Source organism: Puma concolor, chromosome B3 (genome assembly GCF_028749965.1).
Source record: "Puma concolor isolate L17-30 chromosome B3, mPumCon1.1.hap2, whole genome shotgun sequence".
In the NCBI taxonomy this organism is placed as follows: domain Eukaryota; kingdom Metazoa; phylum Chordata; class Mammalia; order Carnivora; family Felidae; genus Puma; species Puma concolor.
In genome coordinates, this window is record NC_141672.1 from 78395209 (window position 1) to 78419462 (window position 24254).

General features: G+C 37.8%; 1 protein-coding gene across 1 annotated transcript; it reads left to right on the plus strand.

The window, feature by feature from the left end:
- The first annotated feature begins 23327 nt into the window (after nt 1-23327).
- LOC112856008 (olfactory receptor 4N5) lies at nt 23328-24254 on the plus strand. The gene has a single exon (XM_025919530.2). It carries the CDS (start codon nt 23328-23330, stop codon nt 24252-24254), a length of 927 nt encoding a protein of 308 aa, XP_025775315.2.

Here is a 24254-nt window from a genome sequence, read left to right on the forward strand (position 1 = left end):
CTCAGATTTTGAAAAGAAAAAAAGAGAGTATTAGAAGAAAGCCTGCCTAGCAGAACAGACAGCAAGAAAAAAATGTTACCAAAACTTGATTCTTGGTATAGATGAAATTAAATGCTTCCTTAACAAGGATTCACTTGTCACTTAATTCTTTGTATTTTCCCACACCTCAAAATGAGAATTTTATTTTAACTTGCTATTTAAGGATACATGTTTAGGTGTTTGGCACAAGTAAACACAAATATTCACTGAAAAGAAATGTTCCTTGAAAATGGGCTACAGTGAACTCTCACAGAAAGGTTTTGCAGATAAAAACTCACAATCAAAAATCACAAGACAAACAAATCTCAACACAAATGGGAGGAGAAAATGAAAGACAATGCATGGTATGGGAGAAAAAAATATTTACAAATCATGGATTTGATAAGGGACATGGGTATAACTAAAAAAAAGTCTTCAAAGAAGATACACAAATGGCCAATAAGTATATGAAAAGATGCTCAATATCATTAGTCACTAGAGACACACAAATGAAAATCACAGTAAGATACCACTGTACTCCCACTAGGATGGCTGTAGTCAAAAAGACAGACAATAACACAGAACAGTCAGAATCCTTATACATGGCCTTATACAATGTACAATGGACAACCATTTTGGAGAAAATTTAGCAGTTCCTCAAAATTTTAAACACAGAGTTACTGTGTGACCTATCAATTTCATGCCAAATATGAATATACAAAAGAAATGAAAACACATGCCCCTATGAAAGCCTGAATATGAATGGTTATAGCACCTTCTTTATTCATAATAGTAAAGATATTTAAAAACCCAAATGTTCATCACTGATGAATGGATGAACAAATGTGGTATATCTACACTATGGAATATTATCTGGCAATAAAAGAATCCAGTACTGACACAAGCTACAACATGCACAAATCTTGAAAACATAAGGCAATGTGAAAGAAATGAGTCACAAAAGACCACATATAGCACAAGTCCATTTGAATGAAGTGTCCACAATAAGCAAATTTTTATGGGTACAAAGTAGACTGGTTATCTAGATGTGTGGGGAGGGGCAAAGGATGGGGTCTTTTGTGACTGCTTTCTCTTGTTTAGCCTAATTTTTTCAAGGTTCATCCACATGGCAGCATGCATCAATACTTAATGCTAGGGGTCACATCAGAAACATGGCAGAGTAGGAAATCCACAAATACACCAATCATCGACAATTCATGGAAAAATTCTTTTTGAGAAAAATCAAAAACTAATTCAAAGTCTCTTGCACCCCAGGAAAATGCAAAACCAGGCTCACTGAAGCTTTTAAGGAGATTCAGGATACCCTTTTACCAGAAATCTTGCCCCTGTCACAATGTCACAGGATCAGGAAGATACCCCCAATGTCCCAACTTCATCAATTGGAGGGAAGGAGTGGGTTTGCATTTATACTATCCCAGATTTTCAGAGGCAGCTTCCTGAAGACAAGATTCTGTTTTGCCAGTGTTGGAGCTCTGACAGGCCTGGCACAGTTTAGCTGCCTGGGGGAGAACAGAGGCAGTAGCTTGGGGCAGTACATGCTGTTGATCTTGCCCACTGCTCAGCACAGAGTGAGTATATTAAAAAATCCCAGCTGTCAGCTTCTGCCAGGAGAGTCAGACTTAATTCATGCATCCAGCACCCTAACTTTTCTGGGGCTTCCCCAAGAATTAGCATCTGTCTCACCAATCCCGAAGCTCTGATGGTTCTAGCATAGTCTAACCAGCTGGGGGAGAACAGAGATGCAGCTTGGGCTGATAGATACCAGCGCTTTCCCCACACCCTACCCCAAGCTCAGCACAGAGTGAGAAAACAAAAATCACTACCAAGAAGCTGCCTGTTTCTTCTTGGGGACAGAAAATATTGTAGAGCTCCCCAGATACCCTGGCTAGGCTTACTGGTGGGGATCTCTTCCTATATAAGACCAATCTGTGGAGATTGGGAGAGCTGCCTACATTGTCCAATATGCATACACCAACACAAAGAATTGAAAATGGAGAACCAGACCAAATGTCCCAAAGAAAGGTAAAAGATAAATCTTCAGAAACTAACCCTAATAAAATGGACTTACATGATTTACCTGACAAAGAATTAAAAACAACCATCATAAAGATGCTCATCGAGGTCAAGAGAACAATGTGTAAAGGAGACTCAATATTCCCTTTCAATAATAGTCCCATGATTCCTGCTTATACATGAAAGCTCATTCTTGAAATTGGTTTTGTGTCAGTTTGTTTCCTTTTTTTATGAGGCCCAGTGTGTCCCAAGAGTCATCCTGGGACTGTAGTTATCTCACTGGAGAGGAAATTAGGCCAGGCCTAAAAGATCACCTGTTGCCTTACAGGAGAAAAGGCTCTGAAACTTCCTTGAACAGGAGGAAGTTCTAGCTCTTACTAAAATGAAGGGGTCTGCAGAGCCAAAGCCTTCAGGAGCATTTATCCAGATATACTCATGCCCAATGTCAGGGTCCTAATTTTTTCCTTCTAGTGCCTTGACCTTACCATAATACAGATGCCTTGCCTGAGTGTTTATATTGTGTTGGAGCTGTGTAAGTCTGTTAGATCTTCAATCTAGTCCTTGTCTAAGGTATTTCTACTACAGGACATAAGGACTTCTTTGTAAATGACCAAAGAGTTCCTAAGGTCCCTACACTTAACTGATAGCTGCTTGTTATGGTCTTCTGTTTCTAATTATTCCAAGGCATCAATACAACTTAGCAATAAGCAAATAACTCCACTATTTGTAGTTATTTTGATCCCTTTGACTTCCAAATGACTGGATCACTTACCTCAAATAGCATTCCTTTCCACAAGATGTTTCCCCAGGTCACCACCACTGAAATCTTGAGCGATCAAGCATTTATATTATGCCAGGACTTGCCTGTGTCTTATCTACCACTTGTAACAGAGTCTTATTTGCACATAAGTCTTATTTGCACAACCACAAAGCCCATTTATCACCTGTTTTCTCAGACCACTCCCAATACCAATTATGCCAGTTTAGGTCACCTGAAAAGTAGATGCCAGTGGGATCAGAGTATATCCATAGTGAAATATGACTCAGTAATAAAATTAAAAAAACATTTTTAAATATATGAAACAACAAAAATATAGATCTAAAACATCCCTAGCCAGAAGACAGTCAAAAGAATACATATTATGAGGTTTTATTTGAATGATTAAAAAATAGACAAAACTGATATTTAGTGACAGAAATGAGAATAGTCCTTAGCTCTGATGGCGAATATTTACTGCAAAGTGGTATAAGGGAAAATTTTGTTTGATAAGTGTTTTATAATTTGATTAGTGTGAGAGTTTCATAGATGAATGCATAGGAAAAAATTACAATCTATACATTTAATATTTGTTCATCTAAACACACTTATTTCTAATATCATAAAGGGAATTAAAACATAGAAGTAAAAAAAAAAAAGAGCAACAAAACAATAAAGAAAGTGGTTCAAAGTAGGATTTGGGATGGTATCCTTTCAACAATACTGGCAATAAAAAAAAAAAAAAAAAAACAACATTGTGGTAGATTGTGAAAGTGATGTTAATCACCATAGAGCAATATACTGCTTTGTTTCTTACCAGAAACCACTTTTTTTTTCCTTCCTTGTGGAGTCTCTAGCCAGCTGTAAGTTCTTACAGCCAATGTCTAATTACATTCTCCAAGGTAAAATTATGCCTGGGGGAAAAGAATTCTAGATTGGCTGGGCTTAACAGATAACTTGCTATTTGATTTTTTTAAATTTGTTTGTCTTTTGAATTTTTGTGACCTTATTTGTCTCTAACTCTACCTCTTATGTTAAAATTAAACTAGCAGTGCACTATAATTAATAGTATCTTCCAATTTGCATGTTCTTTGCAGCAAAATATTCTGATTTATAGTAAATTATTATTGCCCAATATCTCTTTCCCTGGCACTAAGACCTGAATGGAGAGCCATGTTGTACAAATTAAAATGTACTTTACAACATATGACTTTTAATTTACATGTTTCTGTAAGTGTACACATCTTCTCAGTTCAAACAGAGGAACACAGTCATCAAAGTCATAGGTCATTTCATACAACTCAACAGAGTTTTAGTCTTATTTGACAAGGTAATTTGTCAAGCCATTGAGGGAAATAAATTTCTGTCATGATTTCATTAAAAATAAAAACAAATGACTAATAAGAAGAATCCCAGAGGTTCTGTTCATCTAAAAATATTCCAATTTTTAATAGAGAACTTAGTTTGCATCTCAAGGTGCAATATGGAATGATGTAGATAGGGTTCTTTTTTTATATACTGAATTATCTCCTATGATGATCTGCTTCCTTCCTCAAAAATAATGTGACTTTTGTTTTAAGAACTTGAAGGCTGATTTTGCATTATAATTTCTGAATTTTGAATTGACTCCTCTTTGCCTAGAAATGATAAAACAATTGACTTTTCTATAGGATCAAACATCCATTCAATAAAAAGGGAAGGGAAGGGAAGGGGAGAAATAATAAACTGAGAGTATCTATTTTTGTCCTGTTACATTAACATCAAATCTCTGTATCTAAGCAAGCTTGACTTCTATTTATTTTGTCATCCTATGTTTCATATAACGAGTAAAGTTAGTTACTAGAAAGAGATCATTGCCTGATATGATCTTCAAAACCAGTGCACTGCTATTACAGACATATTTTCTTAAAATTTTTCACCATGTACTAAACAAGAACAAACATAATTGCGAGTAATGAAACATTACTAAGTTCAAAATAGCATATGGAGTCAGAAACTAAAATAGAAGAAACAAAAGAAAACTTCTGGCATGCCAGAAAGCAGTGAGTAAACTGAATCATGGAGGACATGGCTGGAGTAGAAGCTTTGATAAGGCAGGGTTGCATAGGGAAAATAGGTATCTGACAACAACCACAGCTATTCACAGCTATTAATTTGTTCTACTGCCTCCATCCCAGCCACTAAACCTGCCAGTTGAAACATAAACTTACCAACCAACTTGACTGTCTCCTTTGTCATGTCCTTAAATCTTTTTGGGTTTTCTCTCTCCCTCTTGCTTTCTCTCTCTTTTTTCCAAGCTAATGATTTCTCTTGCTTTCAATATCAGAAATTTATGATTAAATAAAAAATATTTTAAGTTACAGATTGTGTTATAATATCAATAACTCTATGACTTGCCTAAAATATTAAGTCTTGTTGTTACCTAGTCATTCCTTCTTTGCTAACTTGAATATAAAAGATCTATTCTTTGCTATTACATCTTGTAAAAATAGTTTACTTTTCAAAACCAAGATGCTGGTTTTTTTTTTTGTTTCAAACTAAACTAGCTCATTTTACTCAAGTTGAAAATGTGAAAAAGATAAATAAGAAATAACACTTTCCTAGAGAAAGGGTTTTCATGACTAGAATGTGGACAGGTGTCACCTATACTGTTCCCACTGGGTACCAACCTAAGTGGTCACTCATGCACTGTTCCAGAAATAAACCACCAACTATTAAACAAGTGGAAGTGGCAGTGGGGCAACATCAAAAAAATCCATTAGATAAGAAAACAACCCAAAAAATTCATATCTGGGGAAAGTGTCACTCAAATGAAAATACTTCAGATGAATTATTTAAAGTGGAATAACTTGGTAAGTAATCTAAGTAATATTTTATTTTATTTTTTTTATTTTTTTATTTTTAAAAAAAATTTTTTTTTTTCAACGTTTATTTATTTTTGGGACAGAGAGAGACAGAGCATGAACGGGGGAGGGGCAGAGAGAGAGGGAGAGACACAGAATCGGAAACAGGCTCCAGGCTCCGAGCCATCAGCCCAGAGCCTGACGCGGGGCTCGAACTCACGGACCGCGAGATCGTGACCTGGCTGAAGTCGGACACTTAACCGACTGCGCCACCCAGGCGCCCCAGTAATCTAACTAATATTTTAGAAGAAATCAAGAATAAGCTGAATTTAACTTCAGTTGGTCGAAAAAAATGGCCACATTTCTTTGAAGTGATTCCCATAAAGGTAGAGTCCATTTCCCCTACCTTTGCATCTGGTCTGGTTTTATGATTTCATTAGAAGAATCAATGCAACAGAGTGTTTTATACTACAAATTTCCATCTTCTCTATATGAATGCTTCTTTGCAATGTGGCATTGTTACCCCTATATTCAAAAGTTGCATATTATTTCTCCATTCCCTTGAAGTTTGGCTGTCTTTGGGACTGCTTTAATTAATAGAATGTGGCGGAACCACCTTTCTGGAATTCCCAAGCTTCACTGAAGATCACTGAAACTAGTTCTTTATGACCTTAGGCATCTGAAAAGACCATGCTGTACAGAAGCCTATGTCACTCTTCCTAAAAATGAAAGGCCACGTGATATAAGAAAGTGGTCCAGTTAAATTCTTTTGCGGGTTGCTGTCCAGTTTTCCCAACACCGTTCATCGAAAAGACTGTCTTTTTCCAATTAGATATTCTTTCCTGCTTTGTCAAAGATTAATTGACCATATAGTTGTGGGTCCATTTCTGGGTTTTCTATTCTATTGATCTATGTGTTTGTTTTTGTGCCAGTACCATAATGTCTTGATCACTACATATTTGTAATATAACTGCAAGTCCAGAATTGGGAGGCCTCCAGTTTTGCTCTTCTTTTTCAAGACTGCTTTGGCTATTTGGGGTTTTTTGTGTTTACAAAGAAATTTTAGGATTGTCTGTTCTGACTCTGAAAATTTCTACTGGTATTTTGGCAGGGATTGCATTAAATGTGTAGATTGCTTTGGATAGTATAGACATCTTAACATGAAACTGAACAGACCACTTTCTTATACCATACACATAAATAAATTCAAAATGGATGAAAGACATAAATGTGAGTCTTCAAACCATTAAAATTCTAGAAAAAAACACAAGCAGTAACTTCTTTGACATTGGCCATAGCAACTTCTTTCTACATATGTCCCAGAGACAAGGGAAACAAAAGCAAAAATAGATAATTAGGACTATATCAAAATAAAAAGCTTCCACACACTAAAGAAAACAATAAACAAACTAAAAGGCAACCTATGGAGTTGGAGGAGGTATTTGCAAATGACATATATGATAAAGGGTTAGTATCCAAAATATATAAAGAACATATACAATTCAACACCAAAAAATAAATAAATAATCCAATTACAAAATGGTAGAAGACATGAATAGACATTTTTCCAAAGAAGACATAGAGAAGGCCAACAGACACATGAAATGGTGCTCAACATCATTCATCATCAGGGAAATCCAAATCACAACTACAATGAAATATCATGTCATATCTGTCAAAATGGATGAAATCAACAACATAAGAAACAACAGGTGTTGACAATGATGTGGAGAAAGGGAAACCATTCTGCACCATTGGAGGGAATGCAAACTAGTGTGGTCACTCTGGAAAACTTTATGAATGTTCCTCAAAAAGTTAAAAATAGAACTACCCTATGATCCAGCAACCACACTTCTAGATTCAAAGAGCTACATGCACCCCAATGTTTATAGCAGCATTATCTACAATAGCCAAGATATGGAAACAGCCCAAGTATCTATCAAATGATGAATGGATAAAAAAGGTGTGGTATATACATATATACAGTGGAATATTACTCAATAATCAAAAACAATGAAATCTTGCCATTTGCAACAACAAGGTGGATTATGGAGAGTATTATGCTAAGTGAAATAAGTCAGAGAATGACAAATATCATATGATTTCACTCATATGTGTAATTTAACAAACAACACAAATGAGCAATGGAGAATAAAAAGAGAGAGAGGAAAACCAAGAAACAGACTCTTAAGTACAGAGAACAAATTGATGTTTACAACAATGGGGTAGGTGGGGGATGGGTTAAATAGATGATGGGGATTAAGGAGTGCATTGCTGTGATGAGAACCAGGTGATGTTTGGAAACACTGATTCATTATGTTGTAAACCTGAAACTAATATTAGCTGTATGTTAACTAACTGAAATTTAAATAAAAAGTTTTAAATAAGTGAAACGTGAGGCCACATGAAAAGAGGCACTGAAGGATGAAAGAGCACATAGAAGAAGAAGCCCAGCCATACACCTGCTGTTGTATGAGACACAACTGAGGCATCTTAGATCATTTGCACCCAGTTGACCAATTCGGTCAATACCACATGAAGACTTGGCTATCACTCCTGAAACAGTGCCTGAATTCCAGAGTCATAAATACAGAACAAATTTTTGTTTTAAACTACTAAGTTGTGGGGTAGTCTTTCTGCAGTTATAACAAATAGAGATAGGTACCAGTAGTGGGGTTCAGCCATAGCAAAAAACCAAAATCATGTTTCAGGCCATGGTTTGGGATCAACAAAGGCAGAGTCTGGAATATTATCAAGGAGATGATTAGAGGGGCTAGAGGAGTAATGAAGAAATTGAGATTAGATTTCAATCATAGTGACATGTTTGGTGACACTGTCTTCAGAATAAACATGGAATACAGAAAATGTATACATTTCCTTAAGGATATGGTTCAAGAGTATTCTAGGCAGAATACTGACAGCACCAGATGGTTATTTCAACCAGCATGTGACAAAGTACAGAAATAGAGACCCTAAGAAGAAATACTTAGGATCAGTTTTCAAATGATTTTAGAGAAAATATAGAAGGCCCATGACGGTCTCCAAATGGAAAAAAAAAAATTCCATGTAAGAAATAGCTTCAGAATAAAGAATAAATCAATGACGTGGCTCTGAGCCCCTTCGTTAAGTCTTCTGAAATATTAGGGACAGTGCCCAGTAGAATCTTGGCTGGAAAATAAGATTTCCAAGAATCCTACAGGTTTTGTCCACATTAGCCAAGTACACTTAAAGTAGACAAATATGTCTCAGACACAATTATGGATGTGGCTTTTGAAGCATAAAGTATACACAAAAAAGTTTCCTAAGATATGTACAAAGTTTATAGAGAATTATTCTGGTAACACAATAGCTAAATTGGACTGAAAAGGACAGAGTGGAAAATACAGAGTCCTATTGGCAAAAAGCTTGAAAGGACACTACACAGAAGATGATATCCAAATAGCAAACACTTGAAAAGTTGCTCACTACCATTCCTCAACTGGATGTGTAGGTCAAAACTACAAGATGCCACTACACACTAGCTTCAATGAACTGCTACATTTAGAAGACTAAAAATTGTTGTGAAGATATACAACATTTATTTCTCTCCTATATTGATGGTAGGGGTGTAAAATGTCACAGCCACTATGGAAAAGCAAGGCCATTTCTCAAGCATGAAAAATATCCTGACCCTATGTTCCAGCAACCCAACTCGTAAGCGTGTACACAAGATAAATGAGAGCAAATGTCCATGGAAAGATTTATACAAGAATGCTCTTGTCAGCTTTATTTATTTCTCCCTCCAAATTTAGGGGGAAAACATTGTTCATATTCAGAAAATGGAATGTTTATTAACAAGAAACATGGATAAATCTCAAAAGAAATATATTGAATTTAAAACCCCAGACACAAAACAACACATATTTTATGGTCCCATTTATGTTACTTTCAAAAACATACAAAACTAAACCATGTTGATAAAAATAAGAATAGTGGTTATTTCCAGGGATGTAATTGGCTGAAAATGATTTAAAGGGAAATTCCTCATGTCTTCGAAATACTCTGTATCTTGTCCTTTGTCATGGTCAGAAGGTATATACTTGCTCAAAAATTCATTTACTTGTATATGGAAGGTTTGATCATTTTATTTTACATAAATTACCACTCAGTAAACTTTAGAAAAAAATACCATGTACATGCAGGCACACACTAACATTGACCCTCTACTTAATTTCTGAGGATGTGTCCTTCATACATTCAAAAAGTGACACATTTAGGTTTAATTATTGAAGAACACATTGTGATAACCAAAAAATTGTAAATGCCTTATATTTTCCTCATTAGGAGAAAAAAATAAAGTTATATATTAACAAACTGAATAATAAACAGCCATACATATAAAGAGTTAGGAAACACTTTAAGTATTAACACAAAAAATTTCCCAAAATACACTGTAAGTGAAAAATAAGGTACAAGATATTGTATGATATGTTTCAAATATAAACCAATGTACATAAATACTATTTACATAGTCACAATTTTGAAAATTTACACAAGAAATTGATTATTTTCTCTCTGGTTGGATGGGTTATAGGTTATGGATGGGGGAATGCGATGGGAAGATCTCTCGGGCAACTTTTTTTTTACCTTAAAAATGTTTAACTATGCATACATATTACCTATGCAAAAATTAAATGTATGCTTAAAATAGCAAGTTTTTTCCTATTACTAAACTCATCTTGTCTGAGTCACTTCCATGTTTTTAAATTGCAATGCTATTATTTATGGTTAATCCCTCCAAATTCTTGAGATATCCTTATTCCTCTTTTCAGACATCATGTCTATCACCAAGTCCAAATGACTGTACCATAAAAATACATGTTGAGTTCTCTTTATTCTTTCTGCTACCCACTTCCTTCCTCCATTCTCCAGCAGGCTAAGTCCCCAAATTCACCTGTGCATAGTACTGCAAAATCTTCAAACTGTTCTTGCTTTTACACTTGTCTCCTTCAAATCCCTCTTCCCCACAGTGGCCAGAGTGGCCTTCAGATTACAAAAGCCCTACTGTAATTGTGAGTACACAGGTAGAAGAATGACTACATGCCGTATCCTGTGCAACTGCTGCCTACCTCTCTGACATGGCCTCATACTTTTCCTCCATGTGCCCATGACTTAATCACCACGTGGGTTCTTTTCTGTTCCTCCATGCACCAGCTCTTTCACCTCCATGGTCTTTGTTCTTGCTCTTCCCATTGCCTGTTCTGCCCTCTCTCAGACCTCCCAAAGCTAGATTTATCTAGTTATTCAGCTTAAATGTCACCCCCTCAAAAAGGGCTTTTCTAATACCCAGCCTAAAAGAACACACTACTTGTCCCCACTTGTTCTCCAACATATCACTCTGTTATATTCTTCATTTTTGACAGTTTTAAACCTATCTTCTTTGCTCTTTGACTGCCTCCCTCCACTGGAATATAAACTCCCTGAGAGCAAGGACTTCATGTACCATAACTAGTGCTGAATTGCTGACCCATCCATACACTAAGACTTCCAAATGATAGATACTTACAACATTTTGTAAAAGAAAGAAATTCCTTTCCACGGTTTCTGATTGGGAAATATCTGAGGAATCTGCAACAGTTTCCCAAAGAAACAACCATCGTGGGTGGAGCCAGGACTACAATCTTGTCCTCTGAATTCCAGTCTCATATTTTCATCACTACTGGATGCCTTGTGTAGTAAACTAGTTCAGGTCATCCTAAGATACACCTCTTAAAACACGCACACACACACACACACACACACACACACACACACACACACATTTCTTTTTAATATTATAAAATTGCCTGAGATTAAAATGCTTTCTAGGCTGAGACGAGAGGCCCACTGTAGACTAGTTAAATTCTCTATATTATCCTGGGTATTTTGTAATTAAAAAACAAACAAAAAAGACTTTGTATTTCCAAAGATCTCTCCTCTCTCCTCTGATCCTCTGCTCCCTCTCTTCCCTCCCTCTTCCCCCAACCTTTTTGTATTTGTACATGTGGCTTTGTGGTACAGTTATCTCTGTGATCATGGTTTCTCTGTCCCATTATCTTTTCTCCTATTTTTTCCATTTGTGTCCTGTCATGTTTTTCCTTCTGTTCTCTCTCTTCCATTGATGTTATATTTCTAGCTATCTGTATTCATGGAAATTGATCCTACAGATAACCTTTCAAGAAGCAAAATGACATATATTCAAAGTTATTTATTTGCACCACAAAATTAATAGAAAAAATGGTCAACAATATTATCTCCATCCCTTTACCTCCTCTATTTTTCATGATCTCCCACTCCACCTCTGACAGAACACACACTACACACACACACACACACACACACACACACCTTTCTTTTTAATATTATAAAATTGCCTGAGATTAGAAAGCTTCCTCAGCTGAGATGAGAGGCCTCCGGGAGACTAGTTGATGTCTCCACATGACTTTCAATTAATTCTTTTTTTTAATGAAATTTATTGTCAAATTGGTTACTGTAAAACACCCAGTGCTCATCCCAAAAAATGCCCTCTTCAGTACCCATCACCCACCCTCCCCTCCCTCCCACCCCCCATCAACCCTCAGTTTGTTCTCAGTTTTTAAGAGTCTCTTATGCTTTGGCTGTCTCCCATTCTAACCTTTTTTTTTCTTCCCCTCCCCCATGGGTTTCTGTTAAGTTTCTCAGGATCCACCTAAGAGTGTAACCATATGGTATCTGTCTTTCTCTGTATGGCTTATTTCACTTAGCGTAACACCCTCCAGTTCCATCCACGTTGCTACAAAGGTCCATATTTCATTCTTTCTCATTGCCACGTAGTAATCCATTGCGTCTATAAACCACAATTTCTTTATCCATTCATCAGTTGATGAACATTGAGGCTCTTTCCATAATTTGGCGATGGTTGAGAGTGCTGCTATAAACATTGGGGTATAAGTGCCCCCATCCATCAGTATTCCTGTATCCCTTGGGTAAATTCCTAGCAGTGCTACTGCTGGGTCATAGGGTAGGTCTATTTTTAACTTTTTGAGGAAACTACACACTGTTTTCCAGAACGGCTGCACCAGTTTGTATTCCCACCAACAGTGAGAGAGGGTTCCTATTTCTCCACATCCTCTCCAGCATCTATAGTCTCCTGATTTGTTCATTTTGGCCACTCTGACTGGAGTCAGGTGATATCTGAGTGTGGTTTTGAATTGTATTTCCCTGATGAGGAGCGACGTTGAGCATCTTTTCATGTGTTGTTTGGCCATCCGGATGTCTTCTTTAGAGAAGTGTCTATTCATGTTTTCTGCCCATTTCTTCACTGGATTATTTGTTTTTCGGGTGTGGAGTTTGGTGAGCTGTTTATACATTTTGGATACTAGCCCTTTGTCCGATATATCATTTGCAAGTATCTTTTCCCATTGTGTTGGTTGCCTTTTAGTTTTGTTGATTATTTCCTTTGCTGTGCAAAGCTATTTATATCTTCATGAGGTCCCAATAGTTCATTTTTGCTTTTAATTCCCTTGCCTTTGGGGATGTGTCAAGTAAGAAATTGCTACGGCTGAGGTCAGGGAAGTCTTTTCCTGCTTTCTCCTCTAGGGTTTTGATGGTTTCCTGTCTCACATTCAGGTCCTTTATCCATTTTGAGTTTCTTTTTGTGAATGGTGTCAGAAAGTGGTCTAGTTTCAACCTTCTGCATGTTGCTGTCCAGTTCTCCCAGCACCATTTGTTAAAGAGACTGTCTTTTTTCCATTGGATGTTCTTTCCTGCTTTGTCAAAGATGAGTTGGCCATACATTTGTGGGTCTAGTTCTTGGGTTTCTATTCTTTTCCATTGGTCTACGTGTCTGGTTTTGTGCCAATACCATGCTGTCTTGATGATGACAGCTTTGTAGTAGAGGCTAAAGTCTGGGATTGTGATGCCTCCTGCTTTGGTCTTCTTCAAAATTACTTTGGCTATTCGAGGCCTTTTGTGGTTCCATATGAATTTTAGGATTGCTTGTTCTAGTTTCGAGAAGAATGCTGGTGCAATTTTTATTGGGATTGCATTGTATGTGTAGATAGCTTTGGGTAGTATTGACATTTTGACAATATTTATTCTTCCAATCCATTAGCATGGAATGTTTTTCCATTTCTTTATATCTTCTTCAATTTCCTCCATAAGCTTTCTATAGTTTTCAGCATACAGATCTTGTACATCTTTGGTTAGATTTATTCCTAGGTATTTTATGCTTGTGGTGCAATTGTGAATGGGATCAGTTTCTTTGTCTTTCTGTTGCTTCATTATTAGTGTATAAGAATGAAACTGATTTCTGTATATTGATTTTGTATCCTGCAACTTTGCTAAATTCATGTATCAGTTCTAGCAGACTTCTGGTGGAGTCTATCAGATTTTCCATGTATAATATCATGTCATCTGCAAAAGTGAAAGCTTAACTTCATCTTTGCCAGCTTTGATGGCTTTGATTTCCTTTTGTTGTCTGATTGCTGATACTAGGACTTCCAACACTATGTTAAACAACAGCGGTGAGAGTGGGCATCCCTTTCGTGTTCCTGATCTCAGGGAAAAAGCTCTCAGTTTTTCCCCATTGAGGATGATGTTAGCTGTGGGCTTTTCATAAATGGGTTTTATGATCTTTAAGTATGTTCCTTCTATCCCGACTTTCTCGAGGGTTTTTATTAAGAAAGGTTGCTGAATTTTGTCAAAGGCCTTTTCTGCATCTATTGACAGGATCATATGGTTCTTATCCTTTTTTATTAATGTGATGTATCACGTTGATTGATTTGCGACTGTTGAACCAGTCATGCAGCCCAGGAATGAATCCCACTTGATCATGGTGAATAATTCTTTTTATATGCTGTTGAATTCGATTTGCTAGTATCTTATTGAGAATTTTTGCATCCATATTCATCAGGGATATTGGCCTGTAGTTCTCTTTTTTTACTGGGTCTTTGTCTGGTTTAGGAATCAGAGTAATACTAGGTCATAGAATGAGTATGGAAGTTTTCCTTCCCTTTCTGTTTTTTGGAATAGCTTGAGAAGGATAGGTATTACCTCCGCTTTAAACGTCTGGTAGAACTCCCCTGGGAAGCCATCTGGTCCTGGACTCTTATTTGTTGGGAGATTTTTGATAACTGATTCAATTTCCTCACTGGTTATGGGTCTGTTCAAGCTTTCTATTTCCTCCTGATTGAGTTTTGGAAGTGTGTGGGTGTTTAGGAATTTGTCCATTTCTTACAGGTTGTCCAGTGTGTTGGCATATAACTTTTCATAGTATTCCCTGATAATTGCTTGTATCTCTGAGGGATTGGTTGTAATAATTCCATTTTCATTCATGATTTTATCCATTTGGGTCCTCTCCCTTATCTTTTTCAGAAGCCTGGCTAGAGGTTTATCAATTTTGTTTATTTTTTCAAAAAGCCAACTCTTGGTTTCATTGATGTGTTCTACAGTTTTTTTAAATTCTATATTGTTTATTTCTGCTCTGATCTTTATTATTTCTCGTCTTCTGCTGTGTTTGGGTGTCTTTGCTGTTCTGCTTCTATTTCCTTTAGGTGTGCTGTTAGATTTTTATTTGGGATTTTTCTTGTTTCTGTAGATAGGCCTGGATAGCAATGTATTTTCCTCTCAGGACTGTCTTTGAACCATCCCAAAGCGTTTGGATTATTGTTTTTTTCATTTTTGTTTGTTTCCATATATTTTTTAATTTCTTCTCTAAATGCCTGGTTGACCCATTCACTCTTTAGTAGGGTGTTCTTTAACCTCCATGCTTTTGAGGTTTTCCAGACTTTTTCCTGTGGTTGATTTCAAGCTTCATAGCATTGTGGTCTGAAAGTGTGCATGGTATGATCTCAATTCTTGTATACTTATGAAGGGCTGTTTTGTGACCCAGTATGTGATCTATCTTGGAGAATGTTCCATGTGCACTCGAGAAGAAAGTATATTCTGTTGCTTTGGGATGGAGAGTTCTAAATATATCTGTCAAGTCCATCTGGTCCAATGTATCATTCAGGCCCTTGTTTCTTTATTGATCCTGTGTCTAGATGATCTATCCATTGTTGTGAGTGGGGTGTTAAAGTCCCCTGCAATGACCACATTCTTATCAATAAGGTTGCTTATGTTTGTGAGTAATTGTTTTATGTATTTGGGGGCTCCCGTATTTGGCACATAGACATTTATAATTGTTAGTCCTTCTTGATGGATAGACCTTGTAACTATTATATAATGCCCTTCTTCATCTCTTGTTACAGCCTTTAATTTAAAGTCTAGTTTGTCTAAGTATGGCTACTCCAGCTTTGTTTTGACTTCCAGGCATGATATATAGTTCTCCATCCCCTCACTGTCAACCTGAAGGTGTCCTCAGGTCTAAAATGAGTCTCTTGTAGACAGCAAATAGATGGGTCTTGTTTTTTATCCATTCTGACACCCTATGTCTTTTGGTTGGCGCATTTAGTGCATTTACATTCAGTGTTATTATAGAAAGATATGGGTTTAGAGTCATTGTGATGTCTGTAGGTTTTATGCTTGCAGCGATGTCTCTGGTACTTTGTCTCACAGGATCCCCCCCTTAGGATGGATCTCTTGTAGGGCTGGTTTATTGGTGACGAATTCCTTCAGTTTTTGTTTGTTTGGGAAGACCTTTATCTCTCCTTCTATTCGAAATGACAGATTTGCTGGATAAGGATTCTCAGCTGCATATTTTTTTCAGATCATCACGTTGAAGATCTCCTGCCGTTCCTTTCTGGCCTGCCAAGTTTCAGTAGATAGATTGGTCACGAGTCTTATAGGTCTCACTTTATATGTTAGAGCACGTTTATCCCTAGCTGCTTTCAGAATTTTCTCTTTATCGTGTATTTTGCCAGTTTCACTATGATATGTTGTGCATAAGAAAGATTCGGGTTACATCTGAAGGGAGTTCTCTTTGCCTCCTTGATTGCAATGCCTTTTTCCTTCCCCAGATCAGGGAAGTTCTCAGCTATTATTTCTTCAAGTACACCTTCAGCACCTTTCCCTCTCTCTCCCTCCTCTGGAATACCAATTATGCGTAGATTATTTCTCTTTAGTGCATCACTTAGTTCTCTAATTTTCTCCTCATAATCCAGAAGTTTTTTATCTCACTTTTTCTCAACTTCTTCTCTTTCCATAATTTTATCCTCTAGTTCATCTATTCTCTCCTCTGCCTCTTCAATCCGAGCTGTGGTCCTCTCCATTTTATTTTGCAGCTCATTAATAGCATATTTTACTCCTCCTGGCTTTTCCTTAGTCCCTTGATCTCTGTAGCAATAGTCTCTGCTGTGCTTTATACTGTTTTCAAGTCCAGCGACTAATTTTATGACTATTATTTAAATTCACTTTCTGTTATATTGTTTAAATCGTTTTTGATCAGTTCGTTAGCTGTTGCTATTTCCTGGAGATTCTTTTGAGGGGAATTCTTCCGTTTCATCATTTTGGATAGTCCCTGGAGTGTTGTGGAACTGCAGGGCACTTCCCCTGTGCTGTCTTGAATAACTTGTGTTGGTGGGCGGGGCCGCAGTCAGACCTGATGTCTGCTCCAGCCCACTGCTGGGGCCACAGTCAGACTGGTGTGTGCCTTCTCTTCCCCTCTCCTAGGGGCGGGATTCAATGTGGGGTGGCATGGCCCATCTGGGCTACTTGCACACTGCCAGGCTTGTAGTGCTGGGGATCTGGCGTATTAGCTTGGGTGGATCGACTAGGTGCACAGGGGCGGGTGGGGAAGGCTCAGCTCGCTTTTTTTGGGAGATCCGCTTCAGGAGGGGCTCTGTGGCACCTGGAGGGAGTCAGGCCTGCCACCAGAGGGATGGATCCACAGAAGCACAGCGTTGGGTGTTTGCGTGGTACAAGCAAGTTCCCTGATAGGAACTGGTTCCCTTTGGGATTTTGGCTGGGGGGTGGGCGAGGGAGATGGCACTGGTGAGTGCCTTTGTTCCCCGCCAAGCTGAGCTCTGTCGTCAGGGGCTCAACAACTCTCCCTTCCATTGTCGTTGTCCTCTAGCCCTCCTGCTCTCTGAGCAGAGCTGTTAACTTATAACATTCCAGATGTTAAGTCCCACTGGCTGTCAGAACACACTCCGTCTGACCTCTCCGCTTTTGAAAGCCAGACTCGGGGGCTCTGCTTTGCAGGGCAGGCTGTCCCTCCACTGCCCCAGCTCCCTCCCTCCAGTCCGTGTAGCACGCACTGCCTCTCCGCCTCTCTGCCCTTCCTACCCTCTTCTGTGGGCCTCTCGTCTAAGCTTGACTCCGGAGAATCCCTTCTGCTAGTCTTCTCCTGGTTTTCTGGGTTATTTAGGCAGGTGTGGGTAGAATCTAAGTGATCATCAGGACACAGTGAGCCCAGCATCCTCCTATGCTGCCATCTTTCTCTCTCTGACTTTCAATTAATTCTAAAACATTGTGATACATTCTGAGAAGTGAGAGCCTGGGAGTTTTATAATTAACAAACAAACAAACAAACAAACAAAAACAAAATACTTTGTATTTCCAAAGATGACTCATCTCTCCTCTGCCCTCATGTTCCCTTTCTTCTCTCCCCCAACTCTTTTTGTATCTGCACATGTGGCTTTGTGGTGCAGGTATCTCTGTGATTATGGTTTCTCTGTCCCTTTATCTTTTCTCCTATTTTTTTTCATAGGTGTCTTCTCATTTTTTTCCTTCTGTTCTTGTGTATTTTCCATTTATCTTATATTTCTAGCTTTCTGTCTTTCTGGAATTTCAGCTTACAGATAACCTTTCAAGAAGCAAAATGACAGATATTCAAAGTTATTTGAAGTTATTTTCCTATTATTCAAAGTTATTTTCCTATTTCCACAATAGGAAAAAACTTGCAAACAGCATTATCTCTAACTCTTTATTTCCTTTCTCTACCTTTCATCATGTCCCACTGCACCTCTGGCTGAACTGGATATAAATTTTAGCTAAAGTGTATTCGACTGTATATTGTATTTTTGTAAAATTTAACTTTGTTGTCTTAATTTTAATATAACTCAGATTTATCCCATCTTCACTTTTTTTTTTAAACTTTTTTTTTTTAACGTTTATTTATTTTTGGGACAGAGAGAGACAGAGCATGAACGGGGGAGGGGCAGAGAGACAGGGAGACACAGAATCGGAAATAGGCTCCAGGCTCTGAGCCATCAGCCCAGAGCCTAACGCGGGGCTCGAACTCACGGACTGCGAGATCGTGACCTGGCTGAAGTCGGACGCTTAACCGACTGCGCCACCCAGGCGCCCCTCCCATCTTCACTTTTAATGTATAACAAAGAGAGTAATTAACGGGAGCTTTGTATGATTAAATATTTTTTTCTGTATGTAATATTCCTAAGTTGACAAACAGACCTTCCTTTTTCCAATGCAAAACACATGAACTAAATACACAAAAAAGTGAATAACTATAAATCCTATCACAAGAGAGAAATTCTTCTTGAGAGAACACATCCTTAGAAGAATTAGTGCATAAGACACCACAAAGATCTCTTATTTAAGGAGAATTATTCCTAAAAAAAAAGTTTTTTCAGCATAACATACTCTCCCTCTACCGAATTCTTTTGCTCCCAAAATATGCACATACTAACATACTTAACATTGACTTAGTCTCACTACTAACCTCTTATTAAACACCAATGCTTTCTCATCACTTACAGGAATTATATGAAAAGATCTAGAATAACCTTTCCAGACTTACTACTTTAATGATGCTTAATAAACATGTGTGACAGTCCATTAACACTGTCGCTGTTAAAACGTCAAATTTAAAATGATGACATAATCCAGTGGGGTCTCAGCTGGCACATGTGTTGAATATTTTTAATCCTTAAAATGTTCTGTAATTCTGCTTGACATTCTAATTATTCCCACTGGAAGCACTCTGTATGCTTAAGATAGCTGTAAAACCCCCAAGCATACTCCCTGTTGCATCACAAATTAGAAAGCAGATTTCACAACTTACAATGTCTCACTGTAAGGACATACATTTAAGGAAACATTCAGGAATGATCACTTAATCTCCTTTTCATCACAAGGAAGAGGATGGCCCCTTGTTTGAGAGTAGCACTGGAGGCCGAAGGAGGTAAAAATTTTGGTCATTCTTCATATTAAAAAAATTGAGAGGAAGAATAGAAAAGAAGAGTCATACTAATTGTCTGGAACATCTGCTGCCTTAAAATGCTTAAGAATAGAATAATCCTGTGAAAGAGAGAAAGGGTGAGATCTAAATTGTGACATATAGCACTTTCTACCTTGTCCCTCAAATATGCCTCCCCAAAGTTCTCCTGATGCTTAATATTATATTAAAGGGGCTGACATCTTTCACTGCATGATTATAAAGAAGTGAAAATGCCAGTATCTTAGGGAGATTCACCATCTGGATTTACATTTGAGTATCACACAAATGACTAGGTTTTCCCATGCTACTGCAGAGATAAGGGGGAGAAGAAAATTGGGAATCACAAGTCAATGTGGGTAAATGAAAGAAAGGAAGAAGATGACAAAAATAGAGCAATGAGGAAGGAAAAGCAGAAGCTCTATGGAGAGAAATTGCAAGGAAAATAAAGGAATAAAAGATATGGCAAATGTAAAAAGAATAATTGAGAAAGTGAGTGTATAAAATAGAATTAGTAGGAAGAAAATGGGCAAATCTGAAAAATGTAAAGAAGAGCAAAAGGATATGAAAGGGGAGAGATAGAGGAGATGCTAGGAAGATGATCAGTCCCCAAACGCTTGGCTTTGAGAGCTGGTCTAATAGCATTTGGAATCTAGGCATGCTTCATGTGGTCTGTCAACGCAGTGTTTCTGCACTCTGAGAAAGCAGGGGGCATGAGCACCCTCTCTACCTGTGCATCTTTAATGCCAGATGCATTTTTGTGTCAGTTGAAATAGCAAGGAAATTTAGACATAATGAAAACATTCAGGTCTGTATCTTAGCCTATACTGACAATATTTCTTTGCCAATCTGACAGGAGCAAAAAGCCTGTCTCTGTGAGAGTCTTTGTTTTGGGCTTTTCCCCCCTAGGATTTCATGTTATGCAGAGTAATGTTCAGCTGATGCACATCTGTCCTCAATCTGTGTGATGAGCACAATCTAAGAATCAGAGGAACAGAAACTATATAAATGAGAATGGGAGAAGAATGTGGATTAAAGATGCGAAGTGGGACGCAATTCTGTTAGTAACAGAGAGTAGAGGCGGATAATGGAAAAATAAAAGCAGAGGAAGAGTAGGAGACTGCAACTCTCAGAGTGCTCCCTGTGTCTTAGAATTGTCAAGCTAAAGAAGCATGAAATAACTGTAAATGAGCACTTGGAGTGCACAAAACCCAAGAAGAGCAGAAGGAGCTACTGACTTACTTTCCTAAGGGTAGGTTTCCATAAGCAGAGTAAGAAATGAATATGGAGGCCAATAGGCATCTAAGTGGGTAAAAGACAGAAGGAAGGTCCTAAGCAGTAATTTGAAGGCACCAAAGATGTTTTTTTCCTATTTCCATTTGCTTATACTTAATATGTGTGAGTTTATACATATGTGAATAAGTATCTCTTTGCACAAATATGTGCCCATGTGTTATAAATTCCTTTTGCATAATATTTGGCTGCTAGTTACAAATGTTACCAATCACATAGTACGTATGTTCTCATGTTTCCTAATAGGTGTGCCCTAAAACACCAGCTTACTGCCTAAATTTCCCATGAGTTTATGGACTTTTTAAGGTTGATTTTTCTTTAATTTTTCTCCTTTTTTCCCTCTTCCTACCTTCTTTTCCTAGGGATGCTAGCAATAATTTCTGTCAAATTTCTATTGGGAAGTTTTACTTCTCCAGTTTTCCACTTTTATTGGCACATTAAAAAAAGATTTATTGAGATATAATCAACATAAAAAATTTACCATTTTAAATGTATAACTCAACAGTTTTAAGTGCATTTACAGAGTTGTGCAAAAGCTTCATCGTTAAACTTTTGGTTCCTTTCTCATAGCATAGTGTTTTTGAGTTCACTCATATTGTAGCATGTCCCAATATGCCATTTGTTTTTCTTGCTAAACTGTATTCCATTATATCTACAGTACTTTTGAAAACTATTGCATGTAATTCAAAATCAAGGGAAATATCATTATATGTGACATTATAGTATTTTGTTAAAATTAGCAATCTTTCATTTTTTTTTTAAATTTTTTTTCAACGTTTTTATTTTATTTTTGGGACAGAGAGAGACAGAGCATGAACAGGGGAGGGGCAGAGAGAGAGGGAGACACAGAATCGGAAACAGGCTCCAGGCCCCGAGCCATCAGCCCAGAGCCCGACGCGGGGCTCGAACTCATGGACCGCGAGATCGTGACCTGGCTGAAGTCGGACGCTTTAACCGACTGTGCCACCCAGGCGCCCCCAATCTTTCATTTTTTAAATCATTCATGCCAACAGTAAATAATGTACACATATCACAACATGAGTATTTATTAATAAAATATGGTTATACAATTATAGTAACATAAATTATGTTTCAATAAACAGAAAATAACTACAAATATAATTCTAAATACAATTGTTATTTAGACAAGATTGCAGCCTGAAAAGGGGAAATACTCATGCAAGCAATATAATGACGATTTATCTGCCTAAATAAAGTAATACCCACTGATGGATGCTGATTAATAATATCCTCATCAGTTTAAACTGAGGAATACACACCTCTTATATTTCTTACCACTTGTGAGGAAAAAAAAAACATTGCAAAAAATAAAAATCTTAACTGCAATTCCTTTATTTTTCTCATCTGTCAAATGAGTATATCATTCTCTATGTTCTATATTACTAATCCCAGATCTAGCATGCTTTGATTTTATTAGCTTAGATATTCAAAACGTTTTATATATTCTGATGTTTTATATGGAAATATTTGTGGAAGGGATGTCATCTGGCTATCATTCTGAGATTGGAGGAAAAAAGAGGTTATGGATATATGGTGATCAAATATAACTGGGTTAGTATTAATTAGGATTTAAGAACAAGGTGTGCAGCTGATTCAGGATGGGGACCCAACCAAAAGTGTAACTAGGGCAATAACTCTAAGTTAGGAGAATGTAGGGATCTTGTTTGAGACCCTAAACCATTTTGGAATAAAGGTGCACAAGGACACCAAAGAAGAATAAGTAAGAAACACATTTAGAAAAGAAGGCATAGAACTAGGGAGTCTATAGGAACCAAAGGAAAGAAGAACTTGCAAAAGTACTTTGGTCTGTGGGAATGAGAAGAAGTGACCAAAACCCAGCAACTAATGTAAACATTACAGAAAGTGCACCACCACTAACAACCAAACAAACAAAAAACCAACAAACCTGAAAAATTTAATAATGATTAAGTTTTGCTGTAATCAGGAAATTTCAGCTATACCTCAAGCAAAGTAGCTCAGAGTCCTAGAGGAGCACAATTACACAGAAGCAGCATGTGGTTAAATGGGAATGAGAGTGTGGTTATAAAAACAATTTCTTTTGGGGGAAATCAAGAAATGAAGGGTAGAAAGATCAGCCCAAAACACAAGACAGTTATGACCATGCATTGCTTTCATCTGGGCAAGTCCTGGAAGTGGTGAATGATTTTATCTGAGAAGAGCTATGGAGTAGATGAAAAGGTAGTTATAACAGATGATTCTTTGTTCTTTGTTATTATGCAGAGGAGAGATGGAGAGGGAGAACAACACAGTGGTGACAGAATTTATCCTCCTTGGTCTCACCCAGTCTCAACAGGCTCAACTTCTGGTCTTTGTGCTAGTCTTAGTTTTCTACCTCATCATCCTCCCTGGAAATCTACTCATCATCCTCACCATCAGATCAGACCCTGGCCTCACAGCCCCCCTCTACTTCTTTCTGGGCAATTTGGCTTTCCTGGATGCATCCTACTCCTTCATTGTGGCTCCCAGGATGCTGGTGGACTTCCTCTCTGAGAAGAAAATAATCTCCTACAGGGGATGTATCACTCAGCTTTTTTTCTTGCACTTTCTTGGAGTAGGGGAGATGTTCCTTCTTGTTGTGATGGCCTTTGACCGCTACATGGCCATCTGTCATCCATTACGCTATTCCACTGTCATGAGCCCTAGAGTGTGCTATGCCTTGCTGTTGGCTCTGTGGCTTGGGGGCTTTACTCATTCCATTGTGCAAGTAGCCCTTATTCTCCACTTGCCCTTCTGTGGCCCAAACCAGCTGGATAACTTCTTCTGTGATGTGCCACAGGTCATCAAGCTGGCCTGCACAGACACCTTTGTGGTGGAGCTCCTGATGGTCTCCAACAGTGGCCTGCTTACCTTGCTGTGCTTCCTGGGGCTTCTGGCCTCTTATGCTGTCATCCTCTATCGTGTGAAGGGACACACCTCTGAAGGCAAACACAAGGCTCTTTCCACATGTACCACACACATTATCATTGTGTTTCTCATGTTTGGACCAGCCATCTTCATCTATACTCGCCCCTTCAGAGCCTTCCCAGCTGACAAAGTGGTTTCCCTCTTTCACACAGTGATCTTTCCTTTGATGAACCCTGTGATTTATACTTTTCGCAACCAGGAAGTGAAAGCTTCCATGAAGAGGTTACTGAGTCATCACATGATTTGCTGA